Source organism: Barbatula barbatula (assembly GCF_947034865.1).
Source record: "Barbatula barbatula genome assembly, chromosome: 14".
NCBI lineage: Eukaryota > Metazoa > Chordata > Actinopteri > Cypriniformes > Nemacheilidae > Barbatula > Barbatula barbatula.
This window is the reverse complement of record NC_136777.1, coordinates 812,590-840,537: the sequence shown is the minus strand read 5'-3', so window position 1 is coordinate 840,537 and position 27,948 is coordinate 812,590. Positions and strand designations below refer to the sequence as shown.

The 27,948-nt window shown below is 38.6% G+C and overlaps 3 protein-coding genes across 9 annotated transcripts in view; 1 reads left to right on the top strand and 2 right to left on the bottom strand.

Annotated features, from left to right (window-relative positions):
• Positions 1-655, bottom strand: part of arid4b (AT-rich interaction domain 4B) — a 41,669-nt gene extending 41,014 nt beyond the window's left edge. For 2 of the 3 annotated variants that reach the window (XR_013787597.1, XM_079473643.1), the window contains exon 1: positions 202-396. The gene's annotated coding sequence lies outside the window, so the exon portion shown is untranslated. Of the gene's footprint in view, positions 1-201 lie in introns of all 3 variants that reach the window. The other variant, XM_079473644.1, reaches the window with a different exon arrangement.
• Positions 377-19,778, top strand: ggps1 (geranylgeranyl diphosphate synthase 1). Of its 4 annotated transcripts, none has more exons than XM_079473648.1 (5): positions 1,031-1,337; positions 3,287-3,426; positions 3,809-3,903; positions 6,161-6,231; positions 18,045-19,778. In XM_079473648.1, exons 3-5 carry the CDS (start codon positions 3,831-3,833, stop codon positions 18,840-18,842), a joined length of 942 nt encoding a protein of 313 aa, XP_079329774.1. In that variant the 5' UTR covers positions 1,031-1,337; positions 3,287-3,426; positions 3,809-3,830; the 3' UTR covers positions 18,843-19,778. The 4 variants fall into 4 exon arrangements, with proteins under 4 accessions (XP_079329772.1, XP_079329771.1, XP_079329774.1 ...); XM_079473647.1 differs by having other exon boundaries at positions 3,806-3,903; XM_079473646.1 differs by lacking the exon at positions 3,287-3,426 and having other exon boundaries at positions 377-1,337; positions 3,806-3,903.
• A 1,421-nt stretch (positions 19,779-21,199) lies between these two features.
• b3galnt2 (beta-1,3-N-acetylgalactosaminyltransferase 2) lies at positions 21,200-27,897 on the bottom strand. Of its 2 annotated transcripts, none has more exons than XM_079473597.1 (12): positions 27,716-27,876; positions 27,233-27,359; positions 26,527-26,630; positions 25,845-26,038; positions 25,412-25,507; positions 25,174-25,257; positions 24,310-24,388; positions 23,771-23,954; positions 23,192-23,317; positions 22,790-22,949; positions 21,960-22,016; positions 21,200-21,686 (listed from the first exon to the last, which is right to left on the bottom strand). In XM_079473597.1, exons 1-12 carry the CDS (start codon positions 27,786-27,788, stop codon positions 21,546-21,548), a joined length of 1,425 nt encoding a protein of 474 aa, XP_079329723.1. In that variant the 5' UTR covers positions 27,789-27,876; the 3' UTR covers positions 21,200-21,545. The 2 variants fall into 2 exon arrangements, with proteins under 2 accessions (XP_079329723.1, XP_079329722.1); XM_079473596.1 differs by having other exon boundaries at positions 21,209-21,686; positions 25,174-25,284; positions 27,716-27,897.
• Between the last annotated feature and the right edge of the window lie 51 nt (positions 27,898-27,948).

Genomic DNA, 27,948 nt, shown 5'->3' with positions numbered 1-27,948 from the left:
ACTATTTACGCTGTGAAACGGTCCGTTCGCCAGCGAGAGAACAGGTTAACAAACCCCTCGATCGACACGGATACATCGCATTACTAAAAATAGCATCGATTAAAATGCATTCGTGAATCTCGTCGAGCGCTAAAGCTCGACGCAGCCCACAGCTTTCTTTCGATCTTCGACTTTTCATTTCTGGTCACCATAATGTCATACCTGATATATCCAACTATTGGTGATTTTCCTGGTTCGACGAGGTGCAAACTAGCACTAATCCATTAGTCGACCGTGGAAATTAATCGATGATCTACGCTGGAAACGTCGTTCGAAAATCGAGGAACGGTGTCGGGATGCGAATCCAACAAAATCGCTCGCCGATCGCACTGCTTTTCTCTGTGGTAATCCTCTTCTGAACGTACTGAGCGAAGCACAAACCACCCACAGACAGCACGATCACTCATTGGTTACCGTGTGCGAGTAACAGTCCCGTTAGTGTACTATTGGACAATGAAAAATGAGGAAACGATGTCAGTCTTCATCATTGAATGGTGTTTGTTTATTCTGATCGTAGATAAATTGCAACGATATACGCCTCTTACATGTTTTAAAACAACATTCACGTTACACGCTCAGGCAGTGGCGCACCGTGATGGTAAAAACTACATTTCCCGAAGTCCCTCAGGACCGCCTACCTCCGAGCGCATGCTCTGTGCTGATCGCTATTCATCGTCCTGAGGATCTAACATATAACACCATCGTTATTTATAGCATTATCGCATCAGTAGAAAATGACACAATAACATCTTAATATTAAGAAATTCAACGGCAATTTTACACAGCTGTACATGTTTTATTTCTTCTTAAACAAAACACGAAAGTTCATTTCGAAAGTGCCAGTTTAGATTTTTTGTTAAACGTAGATGATATAAAATAAGTATTTGTAAGTAAACCATATGCTGGTAGACATCACATTTCACTGCTTAAAGAACTACTTTCCCCATCTAACAGCGGTGTTTCCGATTACAGTCTCACGCATGCGCTCTGCAGACATCGTGTCGTATTTAAGCGCGAGCAGGAGGGACGAGCTTCCTGTCAGACACACACGATACACGAACGATCTCAGGCGCTTTTAAAACACATTCTCATTTCATGTAACGGGGTTTATCCTAATAATCATGTCGTAGCGCCCTTTTGGTTTCGATTTGTGGATCGAGGTGGAAATACAGTTTCGCCTTGGCTAACTGGCTAATGCTAGCGAGCTGCCTGTCAATTGACAAAAACAGAAAGCGGAAGAAGTGACGTGTTGGATGACGTGAGAGGAAGTGCTGGAGGGTACATTTCTGGTTTTAAAGGTGGGTGGAGCACGGTTATATTTTATTTCAGTGTATTGTATTATTTAGGGGCAATATGTATACAATGAAAAATGAAATAAGCTACTTGAAAACCAGAGAATGGAAATTCAATTGACTTCGTTTGTCAAAGGATGAGAAAATAAAGACCCCGTGTTGTATAATAGACTATATGAGCAATGCATTATAATATCTAATGTAAATATTGTAAAGCTCCAGGAAAGGCACAATCCACACTGTTACGGGCTGCTTTTCTCCACCAATCAGGTGTTCTCCTCAGATATATACATTTTACATTTACATTTATTCATTTGGCAGACGCTTTTATCCAAAGCGACTTACAAGTAGTTTTATACAGTGGCACATTACTGCAGAGCAATCAGGGGTAAGGTGCCTTGCTCAAGGGCCCTTCAGTCATGACCTGCTGGCACTGAGATTAGAACCGGCAACCTTCTGATCACAAGCCCAACACTCTAACCATTAGGCCACAGCTGACCCCCTATATATATACATTATATTCAGGGCACATACTATACACGTGTCATAATTATATAGATTTAACACACAATTACAGAATAAACTAAATTAATATTGCGTATTCTCTGTATGTTCAAAAGCTTCTGGTTGTTTATCAGACACTTTATTATTGAAGCCACAGAAGGAAATATTTTAGCAACACATCTCTTTGTAACTTCATCTCGTCTTTATTTGATATACGTTTAAATGTAGGAGGTTTCGGGGTTGGTGTTCCTTGTGGTATGGCTCTTTGTATCTGGCAGATCAGGCCCTGGAGAGATTGTGTCCATATGAGCGATGGGCTGTGTCTGCAGGACCATGTCGCTGTTGTGTCCATGAAATTGTTTACGAGTCAAGCTCTGCTCTTCCATGACAGCTACACACAGCGATAAATACATTCTTTTTAATCTTTGGCTTGAATCTGTCATTTTCACTTCATGGATTGCTGATATATAACTGATTGAATGAGAAATTCTTTTTTCTAAATGACCCAATTTAAATGAAATGTGTTCCCTATTCTTTGCGAAAATGGTAATATAGGTCTGGATGTAAAGATGGAGAATGAGAGATGTTTGCTCATTACCAATGCTTGTCTCTATGGGGTATTCACACCTGGAAAGTCCACAAGTTCACTTGCTTTGGTCCGGACCAAATACTATGTTGATTTTTGTTTTGTTTGGTGTGGTTCGCTTTCACACTGCCCTTTTTGTAAGTGAGCCAACATTTGTAAACAAAGCCACATGTGTGCCAAGGTCATCCATTCATTGGACAGAAATTCTCAGACAGGGAAAAGCAAGAAGGGCAAACATTCCATGTCAAACTAGGGGTGTGCAGTGTACTACTAGTCGAATGATCTGCAATAATTATTCGAAAATTAAAGATGCTATTCAAATAGGTATGTTTCATAAGATTAAAAGACTGTGTCATTTATCGATTCTTCGCTTCATCTTTATAATGGCTACATGAAAATACATTTGTATTCGTTCCCAATCTTTGTTTACTCAGATCACAAGCTAATAGAAGTAGTTTACACATCAGCGGCCTGTCTTACCCCGGATCGTGTTATGCTTGGCTCACATCACCATGTGAAAATGTTTAAAAAAACGAGTAAACTGGTGAGCCACAGAATTTCGTTAACATTTTATTTATTATCATTAAGAACAGTTGTTCTTTGTAAATGAACATCTGTTAAAGTACATTAAACGTTAAGTTATTGTCTGATTGAAGCACAGATGTTTCTCATTTCAAAACGCGCTGATTTTATTTATTGATGCAATGCAGTTCTTAAATAGACAGATACTGATAATAAAACGACAAAGAGAACAACATTTATATTCGGTGGTGAGCAATAAATTAGTAAATATCTCAAATGACAGTCACATAATAAACAGACAAACAAGCACTAATGGCTCTGTCTTGGTTGCGGTGTATTTTAGGATCGTAACTCACAGTCAGCATGGAGGAATGAAGCCCATTTACTGCCCAAAAGATCCGCAGCAAAGAGGGAAACAAACTTGAGTTTGATTCAATCGAACCAAACAAGAAAGTTGTGAATAGCCCCTGTGCGTGATGTCAGGTTAGGACCAGGCTACATGTGATAAAAATGCTTAATGTTATTTCGTATATATCATTAGTTTGTTGTGAAACATGTAAAGATCATGGCTTATATTTCATTGTAAGCTGAACACTATAATAGATTCTGAATCCGGCTTGTTCTAGACCGAATGAAGCCTTGCTTACAGTGGGAAAACCCCCAAAGCTTCCTTTGCATTAGTAGTTTACCAGGAAATAAAGCAAATCAAATGAATGACATGACATCCCTGATAAGAATAATTGCCTGTTAAAGCCCACAGCGTCATGAGCGGATTGAGCATTTACTCAAAAGATGTATTGAACAATCTCAAGAGCTTTCTTTTGTGAGGGTTGGGTCTGTGTATTCACACTCCCTCTCTCAGCAGGTTTGTTAGTGGAAACAGAGGAATGGATGGTGATGAAGGAGCAACTTCTGAAAGGATTCTTCTGGAGCCGTACAAGTACTTGTTACAACTGCCGGGTAAGAGCAACACTATAAAATAACACAATCTGTTTATTCTTGGCTGCATGTAAACTGCCGTCAGAAGAAAGTTGACATGAGCGTGAGTAAAAACTGATATGTGATCCATGGGTTGGTTTTGACGGTGATGACAGGGATGGCATTGCGATATCATGAAGTTGAGTCTATAATTGTTCTACAATCATTTATTATGTAATGTCATAATCAGCATCACTGCATTCAGGCCTAAATGAACTGAATGACTAATATGACACATATTGGTGAAATACTTTGGTATTTATAACTGAATTAAATGCGTGACCTTCCTGTGGCCTGCATTATCTGTTGTTTTAAAGTCCATTGATGATTATAATTTAAAGCACAATTTATGAAATTTGCCTTTGTTGACAAATACAGCGAGTGGGCTGTTCTTCCTGTCTAACCACTAACAGCTGTAAAAACCCATTTTTATTTTATTGTAGTGGAGTTAAAACTACAGCTTCTAACATTCCTGCAAATTACAGGCTGTGTCAGAATAAAGTAAGGCTTATTGTGCAAGGCAACACTGACACTTAACATGCGTAATCATTTCCTTTTGTTGGTTTTCAGTTGTCATTAGTGAAGCTACAAACCAAGTTATAGAAACTAAAAAGTCTAACCCATTTTTCTGAACATACTGTTGAAAATATAAATGTGTCATATTGAACACAATTCACACAAAATATGTTACTTGTCAATATAAATCGTGAGTCTTTTATTTACTGGATAATGATGCATTTCACAGATTTCACTACAAATAACATGATGTAACTACTATAATAAACATGGTGGTTACTTTAGTTAAACTATGGTAACCACAATTTAACTATGGTTTTGCTATAGCAGCCATAATTTCACCATGGTATTAGTAGTAAAACTGTTGCTATAGGCCAATTTGCAAGAGGTCCTGAAGCACGTCTGGTGTCAATTTGAATGGATTTTTGCTTATTTAAAAAAAACACCAATAAAAAATCTTAATTAGATAAGATTGGTTCTAAATATTCTGTTGGTTGTATTTTGTTTAAACGTGTTAAAAACTAAAAAAGAAACAGGATTGTTTATCTTATTCAAAGTGGTCTTTACAGATGGTAATTAATCAACAATATGTTTACTCCACTTTTCCTATAAAATCAATTCATTGTAAGTTTTCATAAGGGAGCTTTTAGACATTTTTACCTTCAAGAAACTTCATCTTAGGAAGCAACTCTTTTACTCTAGAGTAAACGTTCCTGATTCTGTGTCTCTCGGAGAGATTATTCTCACCTCTAATATTCATCCGCTTCCGTCCGAAACTGCTGCTGACCAGCAGAAATGATGATGGGTGAGCGAGTGGGAGTAGGAATACTGCTGCACCATCACAATCTGCTGTTTTCCTGTCATCCTTTTGCAATTTTAATGATCTCTATAGTGAGCGTGTGTGAGTTTGGATGATGCAGAGATGCTTCTCGTGATTTCGAGAGGAACTGACTGATAAAATGAAATTTTCCATCTCGGGCAAACCGAGTTCTGCCATAAAGAGAACGCAGCCATTTACACGAAGAGAATCTCGTGAAAACTTGTTCGTGTCACATTTGACCTCAACATGGATTTTTAAACATGACACGCAATCTGGCAATGACGGCCGTACTCCGCACTTAGTTTAGTAATGGTAGTAATGCCTTTTTTGTGAGGAATCTCTTCACCAGTTGTGTAAGATCCACCAACCCGTCTCCGCTATAGAGACTAAATCTATCTCAAACAGAATACAGCCGGACACATCGAGAAAACAAGGCCGTCTGTTGGCAGGTCTAGATCAATGAAGCTGGTATTACAGGACGCTCTCAAGGGGAAATGTTAATGAATGCTAACACAAAGTAATTTTCATTCAGAGCCTCCCAGTCAACAAGCGTTTGTCCGTCTTGATTTGTGACAGTATACAGGCTTTTCACAACTTGCTCTGAGATCAATTGTTGCCAGTGTTTATGACTGAATGTTATATTTTACCATCCATTTGACAGTTTAGGTGCCAATAAGTAGTTAAGTTGGAACTATAGATAGATAAACTAATAACTAATTTTAATATAAACATTTATGTTTATTGAAGTAATTTTAAATATTGTAATATTATTCTTTTTATTTTATTCCACAAGTTCCCTTGTGATTACAGAACATCATCTCTCATCTTTTATGTCCTCGTGGCTGCTGCAGCTAATGTTTTTTTCTTGTCATTTCTCCTCCTCTTCTCTGCTTTGATTATTAGGAAAACAAGTCCGGACAAAACTTTCTCAAGCGTTCAACCACTGGCTCAATGTCCCAGAGGATAAACTTCAGGTAAGAGATTGTTTTAATGATCAGCAAGCAATTGCATTCGTGCTGTATGAAAAATGTTTCTATAGTGCAAAAAAAGGAGAATAAATTGAGTTTCTTAGTAGTTGTGAGCTTATTCGATTATCAATACTATCAATCTGGTAATAGTTTTCTATAATTAGCATAACAAATGGTATAAAAGCATTTTCTTTATTAAATGTAGTATAAATTAAAAACTATGCTTCAGTGATATAGGGAGCCGCAGAGATGATGTATTTCTGTATGCGAGTTAAGGCTTCCGGTTCCATCGCCCCAAAGTCTGTGTTTTTTATTAGGTTTTTGGTAAATCGCTTGAAATAAGGTCTGTGGTTAACAAAAACTCTATTTTCACATTTTATTCTATTACATAACACACCAGTTTTTTAACCAACTCGTGATTTCCTTTGGGATGTTAGACGTCATCGCGCAATATAAATTTTACAAATAATGCAACATTGGCACAAATCTCTAAAACCGTGGATGCAGATTTATTCATGGAGTAATTACTGACCAGGAAACATGTTTTTGAAAAAGAGGCTTGATTGTGGTGTGACGTTGTTATCGAGCGACCGTAGTGCGGTCCGTTTATATCATCAAGTTAGATTTTTTATTTCTGGCGATTGTATTTCAGCTTTAAAAGTAACAAATGTTGTGTACATTTGTAAAGATTATCTTGATGGACAAAATGTGTAAACGTGAAAACTTAATTGAAATACACTAATAAATAAATTAGGAATTAACACAAATCATTATTTGTAAAGCTGCATTAATACACGTTTGGATTTTATCAGTAGCGACTGGATTTAACATGATGTATAACGTACGTTAACATTTCAGTGCTTTGCAGTATTGTTAGGGAGCTTTATACAGTAATATAGTGCTTCCTGCATTAGCTTCGCATGCATACAATATATGCAACACATTTAGTTATCTTAGCCAGGGAAATTGTTGTATTTTCCAGGCGGCAAATCATATTTATTTCAGTTGCAAGATTAAGCGCTTTACTCGTTTGCTCTGTAGGTCCTTCCACTTCATCATAGCATTAAATGCGCCTGCACCCGCGTATTAGGCTACGTCTTTGGGGGCGGTGGCACTGATAGATAAGTGAAGGAGGGCAGACAAAAATAAGTTACTGAATGCGCGACATGCGCAATATAACATATCTGCGTATTAAATGTATAATAAGCAAAAATTATATGTTGATCACTGATCAGTTTTGCCAGTCGCACCGGTGCTACCATTAAGAACAACTAGTTGCACTGGCAGTTAAAATAGTTGCAAAATGCGACCATTTGGTCGCAGTCTAGAGCCCTGTAATCATATTTTTTGCGATCTTCCAAAAGTCAATGGGTAAAATGCATAGGCTTTCAGTCGAGGGAACCACTGCAGCGCTAACAAGTATACCCGCGGCTTTGAGCTTCGCCTTTGTTGTTGATGTTTCAAAAGTGCACCATCTAGCGGTCCAAATTTACGTATGGTGCCTTTAAGTGTGCATTCAAATCCAGAGCAATGACCCAGTGTCACATCTCTTTAGGAAAATCATTCTTCTGCAAAGCAACTATTTTCTCCTGCTTTCTCTGTCTCTTTGTTCTACACTGGCGTTGCAGAGTCTGAAAAAAATCAATGCAAATAGATTTCGACTCTTAAACATCACATCACGGGGCTTTTTTAGAATTCTGCTCTTCAGATTGATGTGGGGTTATGTTACAGAACAGAGAGAAAAAGGCACATGGAGGATTTAAATGCTCTTATAGTTTACACAGTCATTTAGAGAATGACTCTCACAATGTTCCAAACCTGTATAACCTTTTTCAGTCAAACAAAAGATAATATTTTGAGATGTCTCCATGGTTTTGTGTTCATACAATGGAAGTCAATGGAGTTCAGTGTTGTTTGATTATCAACATGAACAAAATACAAGACAGATTTGGAATGACACGAGTCAATGTTCATTTTTGTGTTAACTATGTGTTCAGTATAGACATTACATGCTTTATATATGCTGATGTAAACAGAGTAGATAACAACATCAATGTTTTCCGTCCAACACCAGCGATGTAAAACTACAGTTGTGACTAGCAAAACCAATGAAAGCTTTGTTAAGAAACATTTTGTCAGTTGTTGAAAAGCCGCAGTAGATATATGGGTTTGGGAGTGTTTAAGCGTGTTAATCTTGTCCTTGTAAATCAGCTGATCTCTGTCAAAGTGCCGTGTTCACTGCTGAGCCTGTTGGATCACATTCAACACGCTGTTCGGCCGCTTTTCTTTCATCTCTGAAAACGTCATTAAAGCTCTTCAGACGGGGAAAGTCTGTGGATCATGTCTGTTTTGGGCTAATTGTTTGCAGCTTTGTTTCATCTTGTGAATGGGGAACTTCTTACCTTCTGTAGGTTGGTTATGTAGCCAGTAGGGGTCAAACGGTTCTCTGTGAAAAACTGAAACTCATCTTCAATCTGACGACGCATTTATAATATGTTTCGTTAAAAAGTGTAATGCGTAAAACAGACAAAGTTCAGCTTATGTATGTTTGTCGATAGATACACATGTAATACCTTCAACAAATCAAATAACGTAGACAGACTACAATAGGATGTTTTGGTACTCGGTCTGACTTTGTCTAAACAAGCGTAATTCGGAAATATGACAATTTTCTTCTTTAAGTGAACGGACGAAACAGACGAAAAACAACGCATGTGTACTGGATCTGTTTCTTAAGTCAAGGAAATCACTCACTGCTTGTGACTCAATAACTTCTGTAACTTCAATTCTGATTCATCTTTATTTAATTTGTACATAAGCAATGTTATGTTATATTAGATTAATTTAATCAATTCCTATACGTTAAAATGGTATATATACAGTATCTTGTTTTATTTTCTGCTACGCTCTGTCGTTTTATTGGTGCTGTTACTTGTTGGTTCTTCTTATTCGTCAGTATTCCCTTTTCCCTGAACATGGCACATACCGAACCGAAACCGTGACACAAACTGAACCGTGAGTAATATGAAACGGTTACACCCCTAGTAGCGGGAGGTGTAGAGCACCGTATGTTACGCAAGATAAGAATCATTCTGTATAATGCGTGACATTCCTTTACAAAGTTAACTGAAAATAATCGAGTATTAATCCACACTGATTCAAACAAATCAACAAAATCAGCGATTGTTTTACTAACAGTGTTTGTAAATTCAGGTTTGTTATCAATCCTTTTCATATCAATAGTGACTCAGATGTGTTCAACGTCTATCATCATCATCATGGGCCCAGTTATTTCATCTGTCATAATAACAGCATGTGTGTGTATTGAGAGAGCGCAGGAGTCATTTGGCGACAGAAATTGAAATGATAATTCACCAGATTAGCCTTGAATTGACAGAAATGATCTGCTGCCCGTATTTTGCTACTACAGGACTGTTTTGAACAATGAGAGAATGATAAATGTGCATTCATATGCAAAAGTGTGCAGTTTGCTGGTCAATTAAGTGATTGTTTAAGACATCGGGTTTTGTAAGTTAATTGGGTTTGTCTATAGAGACTTTGTTCATTCTGCTCAGATTGTTTAAGTTATATTGACAGTAGAAGCTGTGAGACGTATGAATAATAAACTGCTTTTAATAATTTCCAGGTTGTGGATGGCTGAAGTGTCATTTATAAGGAATGATAATTTGGCATGGGGTGATGATTGACACATGTGGTTATTCTGGCTTTATAAAGCCTGCTAAATGAATAAATGTAAATTGAGGTTACACATGACAGGAATTATGTGGCAGTAATATGAAGCAGTAAGTGACTGGAATTAGTTTAAAGGTCCAGTGTACGAGTTTACCGATTGCAACCAATGGCTCACTACGGCGGCTGACACAGGACAAACATCTCCTTACATTTTCGCCCTCTCAAGCAGGGTCACATGTTGTAATGAACAACGTTTTAATTGGGAAATTAATTAAAGATAGAAATAGTTCTGGTATGAATGGCATGGAAAGGCTATTTTAGTAAGTAACTTTGTTTTCTGTTTATGAGCATTTTAATTGTTACATTACACTTGATGTTTGCATGTCAGTAGATTTTCTATTTACAAATATGAATTATCAGACTTCTATTAAGAGGGCATTCCCCTAAAGCCACAAAGCCTGAAATAAATACATACTGTGGATATCAAAATATAAAATAAATGGCCTGATAAAAGATCATATCTATTAAACAGTCTATACAGTTTATCCAACAGGGCTAAATTGATTAAATGTTTATTTGTTTTAAAAAAATGTTGTGCGGACCTCCGTTTGGAAGAAAATATAAAGTCGATTACCTCTGATCTAGGCAATATGTTTCTCTTTCATAGTGAAGGGGTTGTGGACAGTTGTACTAAAAAGAATCACCCTATTTTAATCCCACATCTCCTATTAAGGATATATACATAAACAAGAATAACACAATTATTTTTAGATATTATTTGATGGAGATGTTTTTCTAACGGATGTGAGCTGTGGTTTTGCTTTCAGTTCTAAAATCTCTCAAAAACAACTGCAAAGCTGAAATGACAGACGGTGACAGATTCATTACCACTGAACCGTTTGTCACTTCTGATGTTATTAAAGGGCTGTTTTATAGTCAAGCATTGATTGACATTTCTCATTCAAACTCTTCTTTCTCTGTAGCTCTCTCTCTTCCTCTCTATCTGTAGCTCTCTCGCTCTCATGGCGCTGTGGTTTATCTAAACTCTTCTTGAACCCTCAGTGTGTCTGCGCATGCGTGAGTCATTAACACAGCTGCACACGCGTCTCTATATCTGCTCACATCAGACTCTCAGATCTCGATCATCACTCGTGTGGCATTCAACTGCTTCACATCTAAACTGTGAAAATCTGATTTAGAGATGTGTGTTTCTGACAGAAAACAAATAATGCTAGGGATAGTGAGGTCATCTGCTAAAGGTCTGTTTAAAAGAGCACAAATCCTGTTTTTTCATCCGAGCTGGGTTTGATGTGACCTCAGATGATCATTTAGTATGTTTACTACAGGGACTACACCACGTTTCGGTTTCATAATGTGGCTTAACAAAAATCATACCTCAAGAGAAAGAAGCTGGGTTTAGGCGATTTTAAGCATTGACAATGTGTTCATGAAAGTCCATGTGTTTCACTTTTTTAGGTTTTCATTTTTTGCCATAGTGATTTCCAACAGATATTTATTCTTGTCCTATAGCACAGACGTTTTTTAAAAGCTATTGAGCAACTGCAAAAGAAAAACCATGTGGAGAACGGTCACCTTAAACCAAATCCCAATGATAAGCTTGCAATAATGATTAAGTTGAGACGTCAGGTGTGATTTAGCGAGGAAATGTCAGTTGTTGTTTACAACTCATGTAAAGTAACCTGCAATTTTATGGTTTCAAGAGAGGCAAAGTTACAGATTAGTTTTAAATCTGCAGAAATTAAATTGAACAAACATTACTATAACAATGGATATAGTCTATCATTATGATATAATATATTCATTTCAGTAATGGGAATGGGAACCTATCATGGGGGACAGATCCAGACATGTTTCGTGAGATTTCCAGATATTAAAGTGAGCTACAGAAACGTCAGTGTTTAATGCCCACAATCCCTCAGTGTAACGGCACACTACATCATATAAAACATGTATATAAACATCAGTAAATAATAACTTAAATAACATCAGAAAGTTAATATAAAAGTATTTGTTGCAGAGACAACTTCAGTCCGTCATGTATTAACCCTTACAGTCATAAACAATTTCAGTTAAAACAAACTGTTTAAACCTACCTCGGCTTTCCTATTCAGATTGCCATAGTTACATTTTCCTATTCATTGTTGGAGAACTAACACGTTGACATTGTCCAGATCAAGATGTGTACAGCCCACTGATCTATATAAATGACTGGATTGCCCCTGGAACGCTTAAACCAACGGCAGGAGGTGAAGCCAACGGAAGTGATCGCGCTGCCATCTTGGTATGTCCACTGACAGAGAGCGCCATCGACTTCGTCAAAATCATGATCTAAAATACCCAGCTTTTCAGATTATTGCATGCGATAAATTTAGTGCACATGCGTGTTTAAATGAATTGTTACGTGTTAATTGTTTATTTTGGGCAGAATTGCGCCGTACAGACATCAATGTATCTAGTTAAGTGTGTATTGCACACTGTTGTAATGGCAGAGTGACTTAAAGAACATATACGGCCTGTATTTATCTGTTTTTAGATGTCAGAATAAGCACATATGTCATTCGTTGAGGTGTCTTGTTGGTCTGCTGATCTGATATGTGCGCTACTGAAATAAAAATGAATGAAACTCACTCCAAATCTAGTAAGACGGAAAAATTCCTAACCTTAAATAATTAACCATTTACATGTGTAAGACATTTGCTTCATACGAATGTACAGTGAGACTTTAGATATAAAAACGGGAACTGGTCAGTAACGGTTTTATCATTAATATGCGATAACTCCCTATTCATTCAATAGAACGTTTGGGCACACCAACATGGCGGCGCGGTAGGTTCAGAGTAAGGACGTCATGAGCAATCCATTAATAGAGATCAATGGTACAGCCGCACTAAATGCGCGTTCAGTAAATGTGCTCAAAGCGCCAATGAATAACGTTAGATGTTTATCCGCAGCCAGAGCAACTTGCACGTTCCGACACCAAGCAAGTGGGTCATGACCAGTTTTGATTTTATGTAAACATTCATTACACAACAAGATCCATTGCAGAACGGACAGAATAAACAGTGTTTTGCCGTGCAGGCCAACGATAACGTATGCTAATAAGTTCTGTGTTAATTTAAAATCTTTTAATTAAAACCATCCACAACTAAAGGCTATAAATATCAACTGTCCTTATTATTACACTTATATTTGGTCACAGTGTGTGACGTGCACTGTACCGCCGGTAGCAGTTCACCACCACCATGGCACTTTACCATAGTGGTGGTCCGGTTGTCACGGCAACCGTCACAGCCCTACTGGTTGCTAGCCTTTTTTAGGACTTGGACTATCAATAAACCATTTGAAAGAAGTAAAAACCGCTGGCCCAGAAGAACACCTGTACATACTGTATATGTGAAATGATTCACACATGTTCAGTTTTAATACAATAAAATGGAAAGAGGAAGTGTTTCTGGACTAGTGTTGTCTTTCAAAATGGTCTATAGACCCTAACAACCACAATTTGAATACCTTAGCAACAAAATAGACTGTAGCAGTAGTGCCCTGGCAACCGCCAACAACACCCTGCTGCACAGCACACGTTAATGTTAATATATGTTGTCTTGTAGATTATTCAGAATGCTTATTTATTCAGATGAACGATGAAGCGTGAAGAGATTTGACACTGTTATCTGTTTCTTTGTCCAGTAAAATAAACATTGCTTCTCTATACAAACATGCTTTAGCGGTAGGTCGGGTTTACATTTACATTTGGCAGACGCTTTTAAGCGACTTGCATAGCATTATCCTATACATTTTACATAGGTATGTGCAATCCCCTGGGATCGAACCCACAACCTTGCATTGTTAACCCAATGCTCTTACCACTGAGCGGTGCAAAAACGACATGCTTCAGCGTGACGAAATTTTAAATGTTTACTGAAAAAAAAACTGATTTTTGCACTGCAGGCAGTTTGGATGATGTCATTGCAGGATGATGTCATGTTTTGGTTTCATGAGGGCAGACAAATTCAATAATATATATATTATATAAACTTTGCAAATCAAAAAGATATTTTAGAAAAAAGCTGTAGTGTATTTGTTTGGGCAAAACCTCACCATAAGAAATGTTTGTGGGATAAAGATATGATCTGGCTGTTTGCCCAGCAGGTTACCGCTCGCTTTCTTCCATTAGCTTACGTTTGACAGTTAACATGCTTTTTGCTTCACCGTGAGAGGTTTTAGAATAGCTAATATTATCCCGCTGCTTTCACAATCTCTGAAATCTCGCCCACAGCACTGCACGGCTCCGTCTATGCTAGAAGGTTTTGTTTCCCCACAGTCACCATTTTTGAAGTAGATGCCAATACTGATGCCCCCTGCTGGTGGTTTTGGTACTGCAGTATTGTTTTTAAAGATGGGGTAACACACACAGTTTCTGCAAATCTCATATTAATTTTGAGTACCTGTACAGTAGTAGGGATGCACAGATTATAGATTCTGCCGGTACGATTATGGTCTGTGAAATAATCACGGTTGCACGATTATTATGCATACATAAATTTCTACAATTTTACTGCCCCTGACAAAAATTTTACTTACCGCCACAAAGTAATATTCGCTAAATAATAACAAAGTTAAATTGGTTCAACTTGCATAAGGAGTACACTTTGAATTTGACGGTACTTGTCCGGTGTGCTACTCCATTAACTTACTGCCTCCTTGTTTGTTTACGTTGCACTGAAAGCCCAAGTGTCACCGCCACAGCCTTGATTGTGAATGTACATGTAAGATTCGCTATAGTTCATCTAGTGTGTGTTCCTCCGTGACTCTGATAAGCACGACACATTAAGCGGTAAGTATTACTGCATACCTCATATCATAGAAGAGTGTTTAGTTTGATCAAATTTATAAAAGAGAGATACAACTGTAAATATGGCTGCAACTAACGATTATTTTGATAATCGATTAGTTCGATTATTTTTATCGATTAATCAGATAAAATGTTTAATTAGATATTTGGCTTATAGCTAAATCAGAGATGGGAAAGGTAAACACAACAGAACTCAAAATGTTGTGGATGTCCCCCTTATTAACACACGGAGGCTTAGTAGTGGTTTCAGGTGTGTCATATTAGAAGCAGCTAGGGCTGGGCGATAAATCGATTTTATCGATTAACTCGAATTTTACGTTTAGGGCGATTTTTTTAAAATGAAAATCGGTTTTCTCTTTAACTTCTAAGAGCGATGCTCCCGAGTGTTCACACCAAACGCGAGTTGCGCGAATAAAACACGCTATTCGCGAGTAGTTGGAACATTTTGAGTTTACTCGCTTCATTCACGCGTGTAATTCGCGCCATTCGTGAGTGAAATACATGTCATGGGAGGGGCTTCTGCCTAGCGGCTCTCGTCTAATTGCGACATGGATTTTGTTGAGAGGGTAGCGGCACACCCAGACGCTGATCCACTTCAGTGGTGGAAGCGTCACGAACCAAACTTCCCAAGGCTCAGTAATCTGGCCAAATAACACTTGGCTGTCCCTGCTACAAGTGCCCCATCAGATAGGCTTTTCAGTGTGGGAGAGGGCATTGTTACATGTAAGCGGGCATGCCTCAAGCCAGATGTAGTAGACAGGCTTGTCTTCCTGGCTAAAAATGTGTAAATGAAGAATGTTGAAACTAAAGTAATGGATGCAGATGTTTCATTTTGTTTACAATTTCAGGGATTCAGGAAAACCGTTTAAAGTTTTGTTTGCACTTTATGAATACCACGGCTGTATGTATTTTTGTACAATCTAATTTAGTAATTTTTACCACATTTATTTGACCAAAAAGGGACACAATTAAATTATTTATTTATATTTTAAGTTATTTTGAAGGTGCATTGTGTCACTGTAAGTTTGAGGTTATTAGAAAACTGATAAGCTACATTTTCACTGTTTACAACGGCAGGGCCTGCCATCTCGTTTACAAGCATGTTTTATGACGACTTTTACAAGTCGTTTGATGACGACTTTTTTCATTATCGGAGGCAGATATATGACTTAGTTTGACAAAATGCATGCGGTTCATGTCCGGCACCTTTTAGCACCATCTATATATTTCGAAATCTCTCCAAATCGAGCGTTACATCCACCGTTAATATTGCATTCCAGTGATGAATATTATGAGAAAACAAACACGGCTTACTGTGCGTTCACACCACCAGCGACAAAGCAACTTGGGGGAGCGACTACCAATAGGAGGAAAGCAGCAGAGCTCACGTCATCCAGGGTTTGTTTATAACTGTTAAGTGTGAATAAGTCAGAATGCATGAAATAGCATGTTACCCCACCTATAGGTTCAATTGTAGTTATTCAGTGTTCCTGTAGATCGCAAACTAATAAAACAAAACTACAGATGGCAGTAATCCCAGTATCTCTGAACAAGAGATAAAAAAGAGACTCCTTTAGTCTTGCTGTGTAAATAAAGAGAAAATAAGTTTTCTATTCTAGGTGTCTAATCGTTATTTTGGATGTGAATGCGGTCCCTCTGTGATTAAATAATTAATTGACACTAGTAATGGTAACCTAATGAGTGTAGTTCACATGTTAAAGAATGAGTGTTTAAACACAGGTCACCTGAGGTCATGTTTAAAGTTCTGACATAGCAGCGCTCCGGCTACACCCCCCCTCCCTCGTTCAGCTGTCGACGGACCCCGAGTGCACGACCCGTCTCGAGCTCTGCACTGGTGTCATCAGCGATTACTTAAACAAGTGAATACATTACCCAGCTCCCCCTGTGCTCAACAACATATGTTCTCGATCAGTGCGCTCGTGCGCTTTACTGCAGATCACTGATCAAGAGCATTGCTTCTGTCATGATGTACGGTTCTACTTCACACATTTTTAAATCAGTTTTGGTAACACTTTACTTAAAGCCTTTATGTGTAATGCATTATAGTGGGTTATTAAAGGGTATAATGCATTATGATTGTTCTTAATGTGTGTTGTAATGCATTAAATGTTGTTATAAAGAAGAATAACCCAATTAAAAACTGTAACAGTTAATTGATAACTGAAGTTACAATTACTCATGATGACAATGCATTATGGTGCATTACAAGGCAAAATAAACGCATTATAACCACTTTTATAAAGTATTATATTATAAGATTTTGAAGCATTTCGGTTTGAGTTTTACTTTATCTGTTGTTTTTCTGCAAATAATTTCTATGTGAAGTATTTTGATTGCTCGGTCTAATTTGTAATATTTATTATGACATATGCTTGGTTGGTTCGTGTTTCTGCGCTGTGTGCATTTACACTCACACAAATGACGTTTACGCATTTTATAATCTGATCTGGGCAAATACATGATGTGACCAAGAGACATATTTTCCATGCACAGTACTCCCACTTGTTCTGGCATTTGCACAATAATCATGTTCCTGCTTTGTGATATATTATAACTGTCATTCACACATGTGTACAGACGTGTATGAGTTCTGCTTCTCTAATCCGACGTGACATTTAAAGAGTGGCGATATTTCCTATTAGCTGCTGTAAAAGCACTGAACCACAGTTTGCTGACAGTCTGCGTGTTGCTTGGTGACACACAATGCTTTGTCTGCTTTAGCTTCTTTTGGAGCAAAAATAAATAATAACCGGGTTTACTTTTATATTGCCATTATTGCATAGTTTCTCACACCAAAATGTCAACTGGCTGTGTCATGATCACAGGTGTACTGTATACAAATACGACATGGACTGTATTGACCTGTCCTTTATTCCAGATGTGGAAAATATTAGAAATTAAAGCTTCAAAGTTGTAAAATTCATTATCTGTGAACGGCTGTCAGTCGTGCAGTCAATAAACTGTATTCATACGCATGAGACCTGTGCCAAATACACAGAGATCTTATTGATTTATTCTGTGTGTGAGACACACCCTGAAGTCAACACACACACTTAAGTGTTCAATATGTTAAGCTGCTGCCCTCTACAGTCCATCATCTGCATTACAGCCCTCTGTGTATTTCCCTTTACACTGTTTAAATCCATTTCACCAATAAATACAGAAGCCGTTTCATTTCATTGTCAATTGTCATTGAGGGATTCATAATGATTTGATTTATTTTTTTTCACAGGTCATCATTGAGGTGACCGAAATGCTTCACAATGCCAGTCTGTTGGTCGATGACATTGAAGACAGCTCCAAGCTGCGCCGTGGTTTCCCCGTCGCTCACAGCATCTACGGCATCCCGTCCGTCATCAACTCCGCCAACTACGTCTACTTCCTGGGTCTGGAGAAGGTGCTGACGCTTGACCACCCAGAAGCCGTGCGCGTCTTCACCCGTCAGCTGCTGGAGCTGCACCGCGGTCAGGGGCTGGACATCCACTGGCGTGACACCTACACCTGCCCGAGCGAGGCCGAGTACCGCATCATGGTGCTGCAGAAAACCGGCGGTTTGTTCGGCCTCGCCGTGGGACTCATGCAGCTCTTCTCTGATTGGAAGCAAGATCTGAAACCCCTACTGGACACACTTGGCCTTTTCTTCCAGATACGAGACGACTACGCCAACCTGAACTCACTAGAGTACAGCGCCAACAAGAGTTTCTGTGAGGACCTGACGGAGGGCAAATTCTCCTTTCCCACCATACACGCCATCTGGTCGCATCCCGAGAGCACGCAGGTGCAGAACATTTTGCGACAGCGCACTGAGAACGTGGATATCAAGCGCTACTGCGTCGACTACTTGGAGAAGGTGGGATCTTTCGCGTACACCCGGCAGACCCTCGTGGATCTGGAAGCGGAAGCTTATCGGCTGATCGCGGTGCTGGGAGGAAATCCTGAACTTGAGGCGGTGGTGGAGCATCTGAGTTGCATGTACAAAGAACCCAAAGATAGAAGTTCAGAAGCTAGAGCTGGACCTTCAGATGCCTAGACCAAACCGTGAACCCTGGACACAATCTAAGATTTTTCTACGAGTTGGTGTTTGTGTTTTGTTCATTTGCCCAATTCAGCAATGCATTATATGATAACATGACTGACACGCTTTGGCCTGAAATCAATTCTCTCTTTTTCTCAAATAGTCTTTCAATGTTATAATTTGAGGCTTCATGTTATTAAAATGGTATAAACCGTAACAAATGTAGTGAAACAGGAACGTTGCAGCCATTTAGTTAAAAAATGTGGCTTACGGTATTTGTTTTATTGTGTCAAGAAAACAGAAGCTTCATTAAAGATACAAACTTGGTCTACAAGCATATTTACATTTTTGTCCATTAATTTGAAATTGGCCCAAAATGCCTTTCATACATTGCATCCCCAAACCAAAAGAAATTGATCAAAACATTTCTGAAAGCATTCATTTCCTTTAAACAGGCTACATTTTCTTAATGTTAAAGAACATTTAAATTTTTATTTGGTGCCTGGATTTCTTTTCATTAGTTTTGTGTCTCAAAGTATTTAACAAGAGTGGTCGGCGTTTTTCGAATGGCATGTAATAGTGTATAAGCCGTACTGTGACCAGGAGGTTGCTGAAAATGATTTTTCATGGTAATGTAAAGAGGCCTTACATTCATTTTCATGGATTCACATTAATAAGAGCGGGTGATGTGTAAGGAAACTTGAACACTCCTAGAATAAATGTTTTTTTTACATTTCACCGATGTTTTTGCTCTGTATCTGTCTATACGTATGACTGTATTTATCTTCCACTTGATGTTAAGAAAATAAGAAAAAAGTAAATTGGCATGAAAGTTAAAAACAAGTTTAGCACATTTACAGATTTACTTCCAGCAATGTTTTGGAAGGTTTGATGTTTCTGTCAATAAATGTGTATACAATTTAACATATTAAAACTGATTTTTCATACTTCAAGTCATGGGTGAGATTCCATTATATCATTTGTTTTAGAGGATTCATAAATGTGTTCATTTTATGGGTTCACCAAACAAATGAATCGCAAAAAGACTTCAAATGTGAGATTATGCACTTTTGTTTTATATGAAATGTGTCTTACGGCACGTTTCCATCATTTGTAATTGGGCATGAGCCAGTATGAGATTTTGGCGGTATAATAACCTTCATTAAAAAATACCACGGTTTCGCTATTACAACACAAAATTTGTTATTTACAAATGTCTGCCTAAACAAAAAAATACTTTTCAACTGGACAGAATACATTTCATTTTGAAACAACATAAAGAACATGTGTGTCGGTGAAAATAAAGCCTTGAAATTACAATAATCTTTCAAAAACAGTAGTTTTTTGTCAATGTATTTGACATAAAGATCAAATGATTTATTTTTCTGTAAGCACAGCTCATACCTTAGAAACAGTCTCACTCTTTAAAACCTCGGTATACCCTGAACCGGTTTGATATGTGTAATACCGTGAACTTTACACGGTGAGATCTTGATATTATTACAATACTTATCGCTTTATATAAAAGCACATGTACCATGTTTTGAGAGGTTATTGTTGTGTTTCTGGGTCAGGTGTGTAATTGTGTTTGTCTTAATTGTTTTGCTTCATTACTGATGGTGCTGTACATTCAGGTCCGATAAGATGAAAAAAGTTATAACTTTTTTAATACTACGCGTAGTAAAGGTCTAGTAGTCTAATGCACATTAGTTATAAGCACAATGTTATTTTAATAAATTATATGACATGAAATCGGGTCACACAAAGAACAGAAAACTCGTCATTTACTCACCGTCTTCAGCTGTAGCGGTTAAATGACGTCATTCTTATTTTATATGTCGAAGCTTCAAAAAGCACATCCATCCATCGTTAAACAAACCAAATGACTTCTTTTGGTTAACAAATATCTATGAAACGATGCGTTTGTGAGGGCTAAAACGAGTCATACTTTCAGCGAAAGCGGTTAATTGAAATGAGGCGACGACAGGCCGTTAACTTCAAATCTCGTTGGTTCTCGCGGTTTTTCATCTTTGATTACGGTCGTGTTTATCCTGTGACTTCACGTGCAGATGAGAAGTTTTTATATACAAACAAATGTGCTCGTTTCAGTCTACTATTAGAAAGTTGTGTTTGAGTTGATGTACAACTTAGTTTAAAATGCTTGACTTATCTTGATGTCAAATTCAAACACAAGCAACATTTAAAAGAGCAAGTTGAGAATGAATGATGAATTGTTTGGTTTTTACTGCAGGACTGTGTCGATAAAGGTCACAGTTAGTTTGCCAGAGACTCTTGTGGGACTGAGAGAATAATGTGTTTTCATCTTATGTAACCACATTTCTTATATATGGGTTTTCAGTTCATCGGTGGGTCAATAGAATATCACAAAAACATGTTTACTGAGAAATAGAGAGCAAACATCCAGCTCAATGTTTATCTTATTTAGGTATGGGTTATTTATAGAAACGTTTCTTGATATACAGTATATTTATATATATCGCAAACCCTGTTTTGTGTGATGATCTTGCAAGAATGGGAATAATGCAAAACAAGGTTTATGAACTTTATTCGTGTCTTGTGTTGACTAGTGTTCACTTGAGATGAAATAATCCCGCATGAAAGCACAAGGTTATCAAACGCACCAGATTTCACAAACACAGCACATCATCGGACTCGACACAAAAGAGCTTCTGGTGAAGACGGGCCTGAAGTGTCCCATCAGCGGTTATCCCCGGCACAGCCACAGGGGTCCCCACACTTCCTCTTCCTGTCCCAGAGCGAGCGCAGTTCTTGAGCGGAGCGTTGTGGAGATGATAACATATCAACATAACATTCCTTTTCACACAACCATCCCGAGTCCTGCGGACAGACAAACAACACGGTCAACTCAATGTGTGTCCTGACCAATACAAGTGATCATTTACAGAGACCAACAATGTCTGAATGTCACGGTATCTATGTTAGAATATCTCAACGGCACCATTCTGGTTATATTTTGTTACACTGTACTTGAATATGTGTAATGACAATAAAGTTTAATCTTAAAAGAAATCTAATAAAACCGTTCTCATCCAATCGCACAATTGTGAGGCAAGTAAAAAATACTGCTGTGTGGGAACCAGTTTTATTCACCTGATATTTGTGGGGCCCAATGGCGGACATCCAAATGCCCAAACTCACATCCTCCCCCTGTGAACACAAACACACACACACAGTTTTGACATTGGGCTGTGCAAACCATAGCGCAGTTATATGCATGTACCAATCACAAACACAATGTTGTGGCATTTTAGAAATAAGAGCTGACAGCAAACGAAATGTTGACTGTTCCAAGATGGTGGACATGTTGTTGTGTCCGGAGCAGTCGAATGTGTAAAAAACATGAGTTGCGTGTTGGGATACTTTAAACTGTTTTGAAGCAGTTCCCATGTTTTTCCTTATTGTTTTTGAAATTTTTCACGTACGCATAACAGCGTCACCAAACGATTTGCATTTACATGGATCCAGGAAAACTAATAAAAACGATGCATTAAGCATGCCAGGCAGGTGGATGGCGCTGTTCGCTATGAAGAAACCCTACGTGCTTGCGCACATCCGCATATACTGTTTTATTCGAGAAGCGATTTTAATACACGTTGTCGGCGTGTATGTGTGTATTTAGTAGAGTGCATATAAATACTATGTCTCCGCTGGTTGGAGTGGTGCAGTAAATCTACTTTTTGCTGGAGAAGTGTCATGTGAAATACTCGCGCATGCCTACAGACTGAAGGCGTAATACGCATGCGTATGTCGTCATCGTTTTTGGAAAACGCAGCCTTCAGAAATTACACAGAAAGTTTTCAGTTTAGTTGAAAATGGTCTCGTTTAAGCGGCCTCTTCAATTAAACGTCTCCAAACCTTCACTACAATTTTCACCTTTTGTTCTGTATCATGTGTTTGAGACATGAGAGTAAAGACAGCACCTGGTAAGCTTTCAGATGTTCAGCATTTTTGGCCAACCACTCCACCAGATCTCTAGACATCACATATCCAGACCCACAGGCGAACGCTGGGTATACAGGACTCGAGAACTCCAGCTCCTGCCATTTACCCACACGATCAACGGCCCAATTCTGCCTGAAACTGAGGAGAACACCGTCATTCAACAACTGACACACTGTTTGTGTTCAACATACAACAGAAATAATCCTATGTGACAATGAGTCAAACAAAGTCAATTCAAACCAAAACTTCTTAAATGATTTTCATTAAGGATCTCTGTTCACCCTGGTATCTTAACCTTGATTTTAAATGGCACCAATGCAATTCCACATATGAGACGAAACAACAAATCTACATCATACGGAGTGAAACATCTCACTTACTTTCCCCACCACAGACTTCTCTCTGTCAGTCGTCTGTGGTCAGTTTTCAGCAGGACGGCATCAATGTCGATGTAGCAGTCATCATCAGTCTTCAGCAGCAGTCTGAAGTCAGCGTTTCCCACCGACCTGCGCGTACAGACAATTCACCAGTTTATCCAAAAACAAACATTCTAGTTTTAACTCCATCATCTTTATATGATACAAAATATTGGCTCTTTAGAATAGACAAAACGTCAAATAGCTGTGGATAAGAATGTCTTCAAAATAAATAAATGTAAACACAGACCAGACAAATGGCAAAATCAAAGGGAAAACCATAGAGTCACATAAAATGATTATATAAGACCCTAAACTAATAACAGAATAATGCAGAAAGTTAAACACTTGGACAAGTGATGTTTGGACCCAAACTATGACTTCTGTCTGATCACAATCATTAAATAGAATCAGAGATGCCATGATACACATTTTGTCCGTTAATGATAACCGATGATTCTTTATCGTTGGAAGTCGATAACCGATATATTGGCCGATATACAGTATCTAGATATGAATATAACATTGGGGTAAAGCACTAACCATTTGTAAAACTGCAGTAGTTTTAAAGGCACATTCCTGTATGTGTCCACAACATCCACAAACACCAAATCACCGTATGTGATGCTCTCCTGACGCAGAGCCTCATCCTGCTCTCTCAACTCAACTGAACGCATGTGCTGTCGTCCTGCTCGCCCACGCAACAGCACTGACAACGCCTCCACGTCTGACAGACAGACAGACATTTCCCTTAATACATCAACATTCTTTTTTAATAGGGGTGTATTGATGTTTTGCATCATTCAAGAAGGTGTCTCTAGAGGTTAAGGTTTTCAGCTTGATCTTTCAGTATCAGACATATTCAGCTTTTATTCATTTACATACAGAAGGTTCAATTAAACCTTGAATGTTGTCCATTTTATAACAAGCTGAAAAACGGTGGTCATTTATATTTCATCATGAGTAAAGCTGCTGGTTGCTGATAAGAGGAAGGTGAGCTCTTACATTACAATGCTAAAGTCAATATCCATTCACAGCTGAATCGCAAAACACACAAACGTACAGAATTCAGTCTGACTTACTGTAAACTGAAAACATGAATCCTCCAGCTAAACCCGGGAAACCCAGAGCCGTCCTGTGAGGCAGCGTACTCGCTTCTATCTGGAGAAAAACACCAGACACTCACTCAACCGCTACGTTCCTGTTGAAATTACTAAATATATTGTGAAATTAAACCGCAGGAAAATGTCTAGATTCATATTTTTCAACCTAACCACAGTAAATATTTAAGTATACTACAGTATTTACTAGAGTTGATCAATTACAGAATACTATAATATACATTCACGTGTAGTCATTTCTATAATATACTATAGTTTACTACATCAAAATACTAGAGTACATTTCAGTGTAGGGCTGTGCGATATTGAGGGTAAATGTGATGCGATATTCGATATGCGATACGATATTTCTTTTTCTAAAATCAATTTAAATTGTATTCAAATGTATTAAAGAAATGATATAAAAAACATATATTTCACATTATTTAAGGAGAAAGAAAGCATCATTACAACTTCTGAAAGTGAACGGCCATGTTTTACTGTTGCATTAAACCAATCTGACATGTAAACAAACAAAAATTTCAAATTATTATTGATTGACTTGCGTCAGAGCACAGGCCCGCTATCATGCGCATGCACGCATATCCCATACTATACTCTCCGCATCGACCTAAATCTTGACCATACATAACTTTTGGAATAATTAAATGGCTCATTTATCGCAAACCATCGTGATATGCACACGTGTGATATAGTTTCAATAATTTCAATATATTGCACAGCCCTACTTCACATGTATTTTAATGTGGGTGCGAATGCTTGAGGTGCAGAAGTTCTCTTTCAATTCTATAATGTTAACGAAACAGAAGATAGCGTTTTTCTCACAGATCCAAACTTGAGAACTCCTCCGCCTGTATTGAGATGAACTGTTGATGTGTTGACAGACATCAGACCGGACGAGTCCTGACACTGCCAGAGAAGAGTTCCCTCAAAACCCTGCGCTCACGTCACAACACGAGTGAAACTACAGCAGCTGCTCTTCTGATGTTCATGTCATGAGCTATACGTCTTTAAAAAGCACTTTAACTTTAATATCAGCATTTGTAAATGTTGAATGGGTCACCTTGGGTAAAATGAACTGCTCAACAGGTTTATAGAAGATGCTGCCCACACGAGTGCCAGGACTGACGGTGCTGAAGTGAGCCGTCACAATCGCCTCCTGTGGAGAAACACGAAACAAGATGTTTTATGAAGGCGTAAGGATATATATATATATACACATTATATAGTTGTGACACATGGAAACATGGTTTCTGGTTGACACACATCCAAACATAACAGAATTCACATCCAGATATTCAGCTGTGATTTGAAACTCTGCACGTCCAATGTGAGATCAGAGAAACTAAACCCTGAATGTATTCAACATAATCGCTTTTCAGAAGATAAACCCAAACATTCTGCTTGACGGTGAGATTGAAAAACACAGTGTCACAGATCGTTTTCATCCTGTGTTCAGAAGTTACAGGTAAGCTGCGGTAAGATTGTGGTTTTACCTCTTGATCCACCTGAAAGACTCGTACAGTCACATTGCCCCTGAAGTCCTGCTGTGGAGCGTTGAGAAAGACACCGAGCTGAGTGATGACCACCGGATGAAGGACTTTAAAGTCCAGACTGAGCGCAGACACATCAGACAGCACCAGCGCGGAGTCTTCGGTCACGCTCAGTATAGCCATCTCTTGACCGGAGTCTGATAACACACAGTTCAAACAAGACTCACTGGAAGAACACAGTCATCCGGAGGAAACGGATGATTATTCCAAGAGTGCCGTTTCTTCATCATTGAGACCAAAGGCAATGAAAGATGATGCAGATGAGAGAAGCATGCGGAGGTTTGTGAGAAGTCAAAAGATCATTAGCATCATATGCTCTTTGAAATGTAAAAAAACCCGGAACATTATATCTCGACCACACATTTGTGAGACATGCATTACGCAACATTCTAACACGATGTAGTACAGAAACCTGCTGACGGTTTAGAAAAGAATCCAAGAGCACATGGAGGAAAACACACAGAACAGTACCTGAGGGACAGATGATGACCTTAAACTGCACCTCATCACCTTTAAACATGTGTTTTAGGTGAAACTGCTGACTCATGATATTAAAGCTGCTAATATTCTTGACGAAACCGAGACGTACGAGCCATATATTTGGATGTAATGAGAGCGTGTGTACCCTGTGTCTCCGTGAGGTTGAGAAGCGTGCAGGAATACGGATCTTCACGATCTTCCTCCGGCACCGAACAGCCATATTCACCGATGATGAATCTCACCGTTACCCTTTAAAATAACACACGCAAACAGCTTCTGTTAAAGAAAAGCTGCTTATACACGGATGACAAAATGTATGATTCATCTGTTAATTCACATTTCCATTGTGCTAAAAACAAAAAAGATGTATTTCATTTACCGAGCATCGCCTCACTTAATAAAGTATATAAACCACTTTTGCTGAATTTCCATCAAGGATTACTGTGATAGATATCAGTATCACTACCTACGCTTATAAAGCGATTCTTTCATACGTTATCATTTATTTATTTATTTTTACCTTCACGGCATCTAATCATAATGCATATAATAAAAATGTGTGCATTTCCATTATTCATCTATACGTTCCCTTCAAATAACCAAACAAAACTTCCCACAAACATTTAATCATTCGTAACAAAAATATGCTAAATGAATGCACCACAATTTGAATGAGCATTTGCCCGAGACGCCTTTAAAACTATTCAAGAGGCATATTTACAAGAATCTGTACGTGTTTGGATGAAAAGAGAAGCAAAGATCGAACCGGTCGATCAAGCTTGTGTTATCCATGTGTGTCGAGACCGAAATGATAGATGTCTGAATAAATGATTGATGTTTGTGATACAGACCGATTCTGGACCAGTGGATGAGACTGAACATGTCCGAGCCATGTGTCTCGTATGGCCTGTCTGAGGTCATAGTGATGCCGAGCTGATAAAACTCCCACCAACACTTCACACACAGACTTCTGGGTGTCTATCAATAACAAACATGACACAAACACACGTGACTATCAACACACTGCACATGTTCTCTTGAGCATCAATGTCTTGAACGCTTAATATGAATAAATTAACACTTTAAAACAACGATAAATATCTTTTTCATAAGCACTGAACATTTCACGTTGTATCATTTTTGAACGCCCCACGTGCAGCTCAGAATTAAGCGTTTTGCGCGAGTAAATCACATACAAAGTCAATGCAATGACGCGAATAGGTCAACGCTCCTCTAAAACCTTTGTCAGCTCGCGTCACTCACGCGAAAATAACGCGACGCGACTGTTCGCGTTTGGTGTGAACCCAGCTAATGTGAACCCAAGTGCGCGTTACCTGCGGACCGTAAACTCCAGTGCACGAGCACCGCGACCACACACACGAGCAGCGCCGCTGCTACACCGCGCATGGACGCGCGGCGGGATCTGACCGGTGCACACGACCGAACGGACGCGCTGCGGGACTCGCGTCTGACCACCAGCGTCCGCGTCACGTCCCATTGCATGCTGATGACGACAGAGTCAGACGAGAGCCAATCGCAACGCAGCTCTCAGCCACTGCATTGTGGG